The sequence below is a fragment of the Hemiscyllium ocellatum genome, chromosome 1, assembly GCF_020745735.1.
Source record: "Hemiscyllium ocellatum isolate sHemOce1 chromosome 1, sHemOce1.pat.X.cur, whole genome shotgun sequence".
In the NCBI taxonomy this organism is placed as follows: Eukaryota; Metazoa; Chordata; class Chondrichthyes; order Orectolobiformes; family Hemiscylliidae; genus Hemiscyllium; species Hemiscyllium ocellatum.
Window position 1 is genome coordinate 145,624,077 of NC_083401.1, and position 12,663 is coordinate 145,636,739.

The 12,663-nt window shown below is 39.4% G+C and overlaps 1 protein-coding gene across 1 annotated transcript in view; it reads right to left on the reverse strand.

Moving 5' to 3' along the window:
* The window catches only part of LOC132817772 (leucine-rich repeat, immunoglobulin-like domain and transmembrane domain-containing protein 3), a 31,539-nt gene extending 20,295 nt beyond the window's left edge, over positions 1–11,244 (reverse strand). The window contains exons 1-2 of the mRNA XM_060828306.1: positions 11,129–11,244; positions 8,684–9,153 (exon numbers count right to left, since the gene is read on the reverse strand). Coding sequence (XP_060684289.1) covers positions 8,684–9,153; positions 11,129–11,244 — 586 coding nt within the window. The remainder of the gene's footprint in view (positions 1–8,683; positions 9,154–11,128) is intronic.
* Between the last annotated feature and the right edge of the window lie 1,419 nt (positions 11,245–12,663).

Genomic DNA, 12,663 nt, shown 5'->3' on the forward strand with positions numbered 1-12,663 from the left:
TTCTGCAGGGTTTCCATGCATGACTCCCACCTATACAGGAATAAGGACTGTCTGACCAATGGAAAATCTGCCACAATACCAAAAAAAACCTCAAGACACTGCTTAATGTCCGTAAAAGAAATTTGTAAATGCCTCACAACTTTTGCCGAGTTCTGATAAGTGCAAAAGAAAACATGCCCTTCAATTTCTTACTTCCATTTCGCAATACACAACAAACTGATTTGCAAATTAGGTAACAGGAAGCTGCAATGAATCTCTTTTACTAGGAATTCATGTAAAGTGTCACCACCAGTTGGACTTGCAAGTGGATCAGTCACAGGTGATCAGGGGCTGGGTAGAGATGTGCAATACCCCAAGCTACCATGTTCCAAGCTTTTCGAAAGAGGCAGAGCCTCATCGCCAGAACTTTCCAACAAGCACCAAGACATGGCTAGGCTGATGGTGAGAAGGGCTCTGCCTGTGAGATCCTTTATGCATGCCTGGACTCTCTGCTGCACCACACAAGCGGCTGTGGAGGGGACGAGACTGTCACACACCTCCTTCTGGAATGTGCCTATGCAAAGAAAGGCTGGAGAGGAATACAGTGGTGTTTGTTGAGGTTCGTCCCGGGTAGCTCTGTGATACAGGATTCCGTGCTCTACGGTCTGTTCCCTGGGATGCACACCGAGACGAACATCAACTGTGCCTGGAGGATCATCATCACCTCGGTCAAAGATGCTCTTTGGTCTGTCCAAAACCTATTGATCTTCCAGCTGAAGGAGCTGACCCCGACTGAGTGTTGCGGACTGGCACATTCCAAGGTCCAGGACTAAATGTTGAGGGAAGCGCTGAAATTCGGGGTAGCTGCCGCCAAGGTGCAGTGGGAAAAGACCACCGTGTAGCGTCTACTTGACAAAGAAGAACAGGGGGCCCACTCTGTAAGTGGGCTCCGCTGAAGCCTCAGCTAAATATATGGATGGTAAACGTATAGATCTGTATATACAATTGATTAAGTCCGATCTCTGTATGTAAAGAAATGCAAGGTATGCCTATGATTAGCACCACTAATTGTACAGATCATCAAAATATTTTATGAATAAAGTATATTTTTGAAATTTAAAAAAAGTAGCCTAAAAGTAAGTGGTGGGTACATCGGAAAAGAGCTGAAGCACTTCAGGATTAGCTTCAATAATTATTCAACTGAACTCCAATTTAAAAGAAACAATACTATTGCGGCTCAATTGTTGCACAGCGCCAGGGACCTGGGTTCAATTCCAGCTGTCAAGTGACTGTGTGAAATTTGCACATTTTTCCCGTCTCTGCATGGGTTTCCTCTGGGTACACCGGTTTCCTCCCACAATCCGCTGAAGCCTCAGCTAAGATGGGCGGGTTAGGTGAATTGGCCTTACTTCAGCAAGGAATTTGATAAGGTTCCCCATGGTAGGCTCATTCAGAAGGTCAGGAGGAATGGGATTCAGGGGAACTTAGCTGTCTGGATACAGAATTGGCTGGCCAACAGAAGATAGTGAGTGGCAGTAGAAGGAAAATATTCTGCCTGGAAGTCTGTGGTGAGTGGTGTTCCACAGAGCTCGATTGTTTGTCATTTTTATTAATGACTTGGATGAGGGGATTGAAGGATGGGTCAGCAAGTTTGCAGATGACACAAAGGTTGGAGGTGTCGTTGACAGTATAGAGGGCTGTTGTAGGCTGCAGCGGGACATTGATAGGATGCAGAGATGGGCTGAGAGGTGGCAGATGGAGTTCAACCTGGATAAATGCAAGGTGATGCATTTCGGAAGGTTGAATTTGAAAGCTGAGTACAGGATTAAGGATAGGATTCTTGGCAGTGTGGAGAAACAGAGAGATCTTGGGGTGCAGGTACATAGATCCCTTAAAATGGCCACTCAAGTGGACAGGGTTGTTAAGAAAGCATGTGGTGTTTTGGCTTTCATTAACAGGGGTATCGAGTTTAAGAGTCAAGAGATCTTGTTGCAGCTCTATAGCCTGTGTCCACACTGTAGGGATTCTATTCTATAATAAACTCATATTTATATATGGTATTTCATGGCTCCAAAAACCTCAAAGTGCTTCACTGTAAATGAAATATTTTTGAAATGTATTGGTTTGTATAATTTGGTCTAACTCATCTGCATCAAACGGATATTGTAAACTGACTTAGTTCGATTTGACAGCATTTGATCCTATATTGCTCCAAACCCTTCCTATTCATGCACACATTCAGATGCCTTTTAAATATTGTAATTGTATCTGCCTCCACTATTTTCTCTAGCAGCTTGTTCCATACACGCACCAGCTTCTGAAAATGTTGGCCCTCAGATCCCTTTTCAATCTTTACTCTCACCTTAAACCTACACCTTATAATTTTGGACTCCCCTACCCTGGAGAAAAGACCTTGGCTATTCACACTATCCATGCTTCTCATAATTTTATAAATTTCCATAAGGTCATAGCCTCATAGAGATGTACAGCATGGAAACAGACCCTTTGGTCCAACTTGTTCATGCCAACCAGATATCCCAACCTAATCTAGTCCCATTTGCCAACACTTGGCCCATATTCCTCTAAACCCTTCTTATTTATGTACCCATTCAGATGCCTTTTAATGGTTGCAATTGTACCAGCCTCCACTACTTCCTCTGGCAGCTCATTCCTCACATGCACTACCCTCTGTGTGAAAACGTTGCCCCTTAGGTCACTTTTATATCTTTCCTCTTTTACCTTAGACCTATGCCCTCTAGTTCTAGACTCCCCACCCCAGGGAAAAGATTTTGTCTGTTTACCCTATCCATGGCCCTCATGAATTCATAAACCTCCATAAGGTCACCCCTCAGCTCCAGGGAAAACAGTTTCAGCCTATTCAAACATCCTCAGGGAAAACAGCCCTAGCCTATTCAGCTTCTCCCTATACCTCAAATCCTCCAAGCCCAGCAACATGCTTGTAAGTCTTTTCTGTCCCCTTTCAAGTTTAACAACATTCTTCGGGTAAAAAATGAGGTCTGCAGATGCTGGAGATCACAGTTGAAAATGCGTTGCTGGTTAAAGCACAGCAGGTCAGGCAGCATCCAAGGAATAGGATATTCGACATTTCGGGCAAAAGCCCTTCATCAGGAATGCCCTTCCTGATGAAGGGCTTATGCCCGAAACGTCGAATTTCCTATTCCTTGGATGCTGCCTGACCTGCTGTGCTTTAACCAGCAACGCATTTTCAACTAACAACATTCTTCCCATAGCAAGGAAACCAGAATTATATACAATCTTGTAAAAGTAGCCTCACCCATGTCCTGTACAGCCGCAACATGACCTCCCAACTCTTACACTCAATGCACTGACTAATGAAAATAAGCATACCAAATGCCTGTTTAACCACCCTGTCTACCCGTGACTCCATTTCAACGAACTATGCACCTGCACCCCAGGACGATTTGTTTGACAACACTCCCCAGGACCTTCCCATTAAGTGTATAAGTGCTGCCCTGGTTGACCTTACCAAAATGGAACACCTTGCATCTTTCTAAATTAATTTTACACCTACCACTCCTTGGTCCATTGGCCCACATGGTCAAGGTCCTGTTGTTCATTGAGATAAGCTTCTTTGTGCTCCACTACACCATCTATTTTGGTGTCATCAGCAGACATACTAACCATATTTTGTGTATTCACATTCAGCTCATTTATAAAAACAATGAAAAGCAGTAGACCCAGCACCGATCCTTGTGGCACACTGCTGGTCATGGGTCTCCAAGTGTGAAAAGCAACCACCACCCTCTGTCTCCTTCAAGCCAATTTTGTATCCAAATGGCTAGCTCTCCCCAGATCCAATGTAATCTATACTTGGTAACCAGACTATCTGCAGAACTTTGTTGAACGCCTTACTGAAGTTTATCTTCAGTCTGCTGCTCTGTCTTTTTTGCCATTTCTTCAAAAAACTCAGTCAAGTCAGTAGGACATGTTTTCCTAAGCACAAAGTCATGTTGACTATCTCTAATCGTCCTTGCCTTTCCAAATGCATGTACATCTTTTCCCTCAGAATTCCTCCAACAATTACCCATCACTGATGGTTAACAGGCCTATTGCACACAGTGAGTTTACTGCCGTTATTATTGTGAAAGAGACTAAAAACCTGTTTGCGAATTTCGGCTAAGGGATAAATATTGGACAACACATTAGGAATATGTTGCTATGAGATTTTTTATTTTTAACTAAGAGGGTCAATGTAACCTCAGTTTAACATCTCATCCTAAATTCTGGAAGCAGTCCTCTTTCAGAGGAGACTTGAGCTCACATAGTACAATATAAATTGAATTCAAAACCATCTGACTGAGAGGCAGCGGAGCTAACCATTCTAGAAGGGACCCAACATTAAATCACTCCAAATGACCATCTTTCAGATACAACTTTTCCTCATACCTCCGGCTTTACTTTGAACTACCTCTAAGAATTGAACAATTTCTTTAGGCAGAACCTTGCATTTGTTTATTGCTAAGTCTAACTTGTGCTGAGATGTTTTGGATGGCATTTTGCCATGAGGCCCAGTGGGCATTCTTAATGCATCTTATCAAACACTCCTCATTAACTACATATTATGCTCCGATGGTGTCTCTCATGTCCAACTCTAGCCCTTGCTTACCAACATACTGTGCCAACAACAGCTCACTACACGGCAGATATCCAAAAGACCAGCTCCCTTGCATCCCTGCAATTTGTAAAAGGCTGTTTTATATCAGAATAAGCACTGGAATCCTAAAGGCTGTCCTGTTCACTCAAGGATATTTGAAGAAGACATCAGAGAAGGGCAAGATAGCCCTGTGACTCTCTACGAGTGACCTGGAGATCCTTGTAAAGTGGACGGTGCAAAGGAGAGGAGCCTTCTTCCTGGATAATTGCCAGAGAGACATACAGACTTGCACTCCACTGGCCCAGCTACTGGTCCTCAGGATTGAAGGCATGGTGCCTAGGGACTTGAATCCTGCTGAACAAACAAGTTGTGTGATCCCTACAGGTACCAGGTCTGAGGAGGAAGCGCACACAGCCCCCTCAGAGGTCTCCATGCAGAACACCCCAGATGTGACTATGTCCTCCACCTCACTTTCAACAGTTGGACGTTCACACTGAGGAGTGTCAATTTGCACCTGGCAAGATGGTTAACATGCTTGACCTGTTCAGACACCAGTATCCATAGGATCACCTGACCAAATCTCCAGTGTCAACTGGCTTCAGTGCTAAACAAGCTCCCTCAATGCCAGCTGCAGAACCAGGGTCTATGCTAAGATGTATTGGGTGGGGTAAGAAAAAGCAAACTTATTGAGGCATTGATGATGATGATGCACTGTATATCTGGCAGTTTTTTTTGTAAATGACGCTTGTTTGACATTCTACCTGTTGTTTGTCTCTCTGCGAGAGTGTATCAGAAAGGCACCATGATGGCCATGATGGATTGGCAAAAAACGTATGCCAGTGTCCATGGATGGAGGGAATGTATAACTAGTTCCTATGTATCATGCCCTGAAATTGTCTTTGGTTGGGTATAATGTACAGATCCTTCAAGAGCCATTGGTGAACTGAATTCTCTGACCTCCGTGTAAAGTTTCCTCACTATCTAGCTTCCTTGGCACATTTGCTGAGAAAGGAAGCTGGAAATTAATGAGACATCCATCTCCATTAACTGGCAACATTACACTACCTCGAGAGAACCTCACCACACCACTTGTCAAATGCATAAAAGGTGAAGTGAGATTCTGTCCATATCAAGATAGGCCTCACTGTACTCCTCGTCCAATTCTGCCACAAATCTTGCCATAGAGCATAAGGATCCAAACCCTATGAGGTTCTACTCTTTGTGTCTCTGTTTATATTGCTTTTCTAGGATATCTATCCATCTTGCACTGAATTGTGGCAGGAATTCAAAACACACCCTATTGAAATTTCAGAAAAAAATTACTTCAAATGTTCATTTCAATATTTCATGTAAAGATATAAAAGAATAAGATATTGATGGAAGAGTAGGCCCTTTGAACATGCTTTGCCAATCATCACACATCTCACAATTGCCTTAAAATTCAAAACTCAACTGACCTTTAACATAAATATACTCAAAAGTCAAGCATCCCCAGCTTTCTAAGGTAAAAATTCTAAAATTTGACAACGTTTTGAGACAAGAAATTTATCTTCAACTGACTCCTTATTCTATGTCTGAGATTCTATATCTAGATTCCTCAACCAGGAAAAACACCTTCTCCCCATTGCCCAGTCAAGCTCCTTAATCAATCCAGAAGTTTTGGTTAGATCACCTTTAATTGTTCAGATCTACAGGGAAAGTAGGCCTGTTGTGGAATCACAGAATCATAGTGATGTATAAGCCACAAACTGACTGTTCATTTCAACTCATCCATGCCAATCAGATATCCTAAATTAATCCAGTTCCATTTACCAGCATTTGACCCATATCCCTCAAAACCCATACTATTTATGTGCCCATCCAGATTCCTTTTAAATATTGTAATTGTACCCACCTCTGCCACTTTCTCTGGCAGCTCATCTTACACACGCGCAACCCACCATGCCCCCTAAGTCCCTTTTAAATCTTTCCTCTCACCTTAAACCTGAACCCTCCAGTTTTGGACACACTATCCTGGGGAAAAGAACTTGTCCATTTACTCTATCTATGCCCCTCATGATTTTATAAACCTCTATAATGTCATCCCTCAGCTTCCGATGCTCCAGGGAAAACAGCCCCAGCCTATTCAGCCTCTCCCTAAAACTCAAGCCTTCCAAACCTGGCAACATCCTTGGTTCACTAATGCCCTTTAGGGAAAGAAACTACCATCCTTCCCTGGACTGGATTGCATGTGACTTCAGAACCACAGCACTGTGTTGACTCTTAACTACCATCTGGAATGAGCAACAAATGTTGACCTAGCCAGCGACACCCTCGTCCCGAGAATGAACAATAAAAAAAGACTTTTCTGAACCCTTTCAAGATTCACAACATCTTCTCTATAGCAGGGATACCAGAATTGAACACAATATTCCAAAAGTGGCCAAACCAATGTCCTATATAGCCACAACATGGAATCTTTTACTCAATGCACTGACCAATAAAGGCTAGAGTTTCAAATGCATTCTTCACTGTCTTGTCCATCTGCGACTCTGCTTTCAAGGAACTATGAACCCTCACTCTCAGGTCTCTTTGTTCGGCACCACTCCACAGGACCCATTAAGTGCTCAATCTCTCCAATTGGGTAAAACCTTGTCCTGGTAAACATTCTGTGAGCTTTATTGCACTCGCTCTAGGACACGTAGGTCCTTCCTCAGATTAGGAGGCTAAAACAGTGAACAATATTTCAGGCATGGCCTCATTCATCCTATCTACATTTGGATAAGATTTGTTTTATTCTTGTACCCCAATCCTTCATAACAAAAGTTGACATACTATTTCCTTTCCTAATTAACCTCATGGAGCTTACATACACCCAGGTCCTTCTGAATGCAAACAGTTTCCAGTTTTTAATATTCAGTCTTTTATAATTCCTTTTAAACATGACGTCAAACTTTGCTATAATGTATTCCATCAGCCATGTTTTTGCCCATATATCAGCTTGTCTCTTTTCAATCACATTGCACTCTCTTCACTGTGTACTTTCCCAGTTAATTTTGTATTATCAGCAAAATTGCATGCAGTACTACTCACCCAATCCCTTACTTTATGTCATAATTTAGATTGTAAAAGGCTGAGGTCTAAGAATTGATCGTCGTGGTACTCCACTAGTTACCAACTGCTAATCCTCAATCCATATTCATATTCCATCACAATCCATTGAGTTCAAGTTGATGTAATAAGCATATTACCACATGCTTTTTGAAAATCCAAATATTTTCAATTCACTGGTAAAAGGAAAGCCATTTGAGAACAACATGAGGAGGAATTTCTTCATTCAGAAGGTGGTAAATCTGTTAAATTATTCACCCCAGAGACCATCTCGATCTTTATGTTTTTAACAATTTTTTATTTTTTGTCAGAAGGAAAATTAGGCCAACTGATTTTTAAGTGCCCAATATTTGCTGCATTCAGCCAATCCAATGCATCAAGATACAAACGATTGCACTTCATAAACTAAGGTGACATTTCGACACAGGAGTAAGCATTGTCATTTTTAAATTGAGGCCCAATCCCATATTGAAAGATGATTTTGGAGGTTTTCTGGCTGTCTAATTGTGCATCACTCAATAATTCAAGTTAAAACAGAATAGTTTTTCATTTGAAATGCTGCAGAATGCTTAGAAAAATTATGTACAGTATGTCATTAATCAACCTGCATTTTTAACTGACACGGAATGTGGCCAGGTAAGATGCTCCTTACTGAGCCTCTGCTAATTTCTGTTTACTCAGCTCCTTAAGACTGGTATTATAAGTTAACTTTAATTATTGTTGTATTCCATGTCTTCCAGAAGTCCATCACTCACAACCCTTGCTGTGCTTAATCCTATTGATCTCTTACCCAGGCATTTATTATCATTGGCTTTCTATCCTCATACATCAATTATAAGATCTTCATGCTTATTTACAAATCATCCCATGACTTGTTATGGAGCAACTTGATGCCTTACAATGTAAAAATGCAACACAAATAGAAGTTGGTATTGTCTTTGTTCCTGCCTTTTACAGAAGATAATGATTAGTACTTACCTAGAATTACTCTCTGCATTGGATCTTTTTCAAACATGTGATACCTTGAGTGAGCAGGCCAGATATCTAACAAGTCAGATGGCAGGGTAGTGAGCTTGTTACTAGATATATCTAAATTGGTTATATTTCTAAGATATCGAGCCGCATTAGCAGAAATAGTTGACAGCCTGTTATTGTGCAAGTCAAGAATTCGAAGATTTGGCATTTCCTGCAGTGACTCCCAAGGAAAGGTAGACAGCATGTTTCCATCAAGGCGCAATTCATGGAGTTCTTTTAAATTATAAAAGCTTTGCGGGTCTATGGTATTGATGGCATTATATGTCAACCAGAGATATCTTAAGTCCACAAGGTAATAAAATGCTTCACGTGGAAGTTGTTGGACAACAGTTTTTTCAACACGAAATTTAACTGTATCCATTGGAATATTGACAGGGATCTCAGACATATCTGGGTCATCACATAATACAGACCTGAAAAAAAAAGGAAAATGTTCAGTTTACTTCGTAGTTTTATTTTCATAGAATGTCCCTCATGTTACTTCACTGACCAGTTAACACCACCATAATCTATAATAGAGAAACAACTTTAATCTGGACATTAGTATAATAAATGCAACTGATAAATGCATAATATATACTACTTCTTTAGATGAGATTCTCCACACTGTAGGGAATCTAATCTAAAAAATTAGTATATTATGCATTTATCAGTTTCTGGATCTGATGCAAGTTCTGATGTGGATCTTTCTGTTTATTAATATCAGAACTGACTTGCTCTGTCTTTGCCTCAATGATAAAATCAATAATCAAAATCTGTTATTTAAATATCCAAATAATTTTGTATTATATTTGTTCTGCTATGAGAACGTTTTTGGATAAAGTCAGCCCTCCTTCACTCATGAATTATAAATTAGGAATTTTGCTGATTTGAGTAAAAGGGAGCTCAACATAGCTCATCAGCCCAAAACACAGTGTAACTTAAGGTTTAGCCATTGTCTTACACTCATAGGGCCTGCATTTCTCTACAAATAAGAAAATAAAGCATTATTTTCTAATTTGAGAGATACTGAAAATAAGCAAAGGGACCAGATTAGGGAAAGAACTGACCAATATTTGCTTAAAGCAAAATTAACAACACACATTATGTATGAACTTTGAACAGTAGCAGTTCAAGAAGGGGCTTCACACTTCTTTCTTGAGCATGGTTAAGAGTAAGCAAGAAATAGTGGACATGGTCTTGGAGAGCAATGCACTCATCCCATGAACAAATTTTAAAAATCTAAAGAAAAAAAAAAGACATGCTCTGTGCCAGCAGTGCTCTTATTTCTCAAAATGGTTCTGAGCAGATTTAAATTATTGATTTTATCATTGAGGCAATCAGTTCTGATGTCAATAAATAGTAGGATCCACAGAACTTATGTCAGATCCAGAAAATTATCCTGGTGGGAAAATTTGTTTGTAAGGAGCTCTATGCAGGAAATGGAGAGTAGTCATATTTCCACTCCACATTCCCTGAGACTGCAGTTGCCATCAGGAAAACAGGGATGTGGAATTAGAACCAAGGCTGAAATTCCAAAAGTGATGTGAAAAGCACAAATCAAGACCTCTGAAACATTTATCCCTTCCAGAGCCCGCAATCCCAACAATGTTTGCTGCACCTATTTTACTAAATGGGAAAATCACTTAGAGCACACATCCATACTTCCAAAGTGCATTTCAGTGGATAACATATTTTATGAAGTTAAGCCTATGTCTTTTCATGCTGCACATTAAACGCTCCACATTATTTATCTTAAAAAATGAAGTCATAGAAAATTTAAATATAAACATATTTGTAATTTATCTGCAGATTCTTTACATCATGATTTATGACAACATCTGAATTCTTTGATCAGAATATATAATCTGAATGTGGGATCTGAATACAGTGCATTATGGGACATTAGAAATATGAAATATAAATGATAACGTTTTAGTATGGATAGTCTAACTTATGAAACATTATGTCCAATATAATTTACAGGTCTGAGAGATATACACATTCCTCATTCAGTCAAATGTTCTTGCTGCAGTGTAGATTGAAATAGTCAAATGCACTTTGTACCTTTTCAACTCAAATTTTAAAATGTACTTCTGTCTTCTTGGCATTATGCTATTCAATACTAAATTCTGCAATGTAGGCCAATCTTAACATATAGTTTATATTCTTAACCACTGTTGCTGAATGGAAACACATTTTATCCTCACACTTGAACAACATCAATAGTATAAACTGTATGGAGATTGCTCAAATGAATTTTAAACAAATGGCTTTTGAGGGTGCATTCTAGCAGTGTTTGAAAAAGTAACTGGATTCAAAACTGAGTACACTCACTTGCTTTTCATAGAGCATTGTTTAGCTGTAGAACTATTATATCCACCTGACTATTTATTTTAATTGACTTACCTGGTTGCAGTGCCATCACTTCTACTGTGGAAAATGCACATGCACTGAGAAGGACAGAAGGAAGATACTTTTGTGAGAATTGTGGCTAGCGAGCAAAAGACAGCAATCAGATGCATTGTTCAAAGTCAACAAAACTAGGCACAAATAAAGCTGAGAGTCCCTATTTCTATATAGCTTTTATTTCAGAACATGGAGGAACCAGTTTGGATATAGAGGATTACATGAGATTAGCTGAGCTTTATAGGTCATGTAACCTTCAGGTATCCCTGGGAAGAGCTTAGTTTTCAGTCAGACGTACTTAGTGAGGTTATTTAATAGGGAAACAAAGAGCTGGTTATATATAGTAGATGCAACATTCTTTTTATACTTTTGTTACTGGGACTTAGTAGCACATCAGATTTAAATTTTGGTTTTAAATGATAGTTAAACTGGAAATTTTGACTGATTGTCCAACAATTTGTGAATTATAGTTTAAGGTGGAACATTGTGAGAAAATCACAAAATTCTGAACTTACATAAAATAAAAAGAGAAATATAGTTACTGTGAATTCATCGATAACTACAGAACAAATGTAGAATGAACGTTTCCCTGAAATAAATGGAAAATGGTTTAGCCCAAGCAGCTGGCTACTAATTATGGTGCGTGACTGAGGAAGATCCACTTTTAAGTCGGTGATTGAACTGATTAAAGTACTCTTTGAATCTGTCTTCTTGGCCTCCATTTCACAGTGAAGCTTACTGAACAATATCAGAGCATATATACAAAACAAATTAAGTAGGAACATGAACTGGATTTCTGATGTAATAGATACATTGTAATACGCAAGTAGGTCAAAATGAGAGTGTATTTTTAAAAAATGAAGACCAAAGGATACAACTCTTCAAAAAAACAAAAACTAACAATAAGAAGAGAATTTCATTGATAATGATGGTTAAATCTTTGAAGTTTCATATAGAGTCATAGCATGGAAACAGACCCTTTGGTCCAACTCGTACTAGATGAATTTTAGAAAAATTGTCATATCTGACAATTATTGCTTTTTTACAAATTAAAATCAAGCCGATGAGATAAATTGTTCCTCCAAACATTCTGTAAAGATTGCTATATAAAACGAGTTTATCGTATTCACCCATTTTCAAAAAGTCCATGGTGTTAAACTACCCATTGCCAGTTTAGCATCCTAAGGCCAGAGATGGTGGATGGGAAATATACTTGTGAAATGAGAAACAATCTTTTAACTTCCACTCTTTGTTTTCTGACTGAAATGTAAATAGAACTGAATATCAGCTATTTATAAACATAAGTCAGTTATTGCCAATATAATTTAAAATGCTCAACACTGCATTTGATGCCTTTTTCAAAGTATGTAAAGTCATCACAGTCAGATGTGACCATCTGATATAAATAAGATTGCTAATAGAACATTGTTTTCCTTTTGGGGGGCAGGGGAGAATGTAAAGCCAGAGGGCATCACTTCAGAACAAGGGGTTACACATTTAAGATAGTGATGAGGAGGAATGTCTACTTTCAGAGG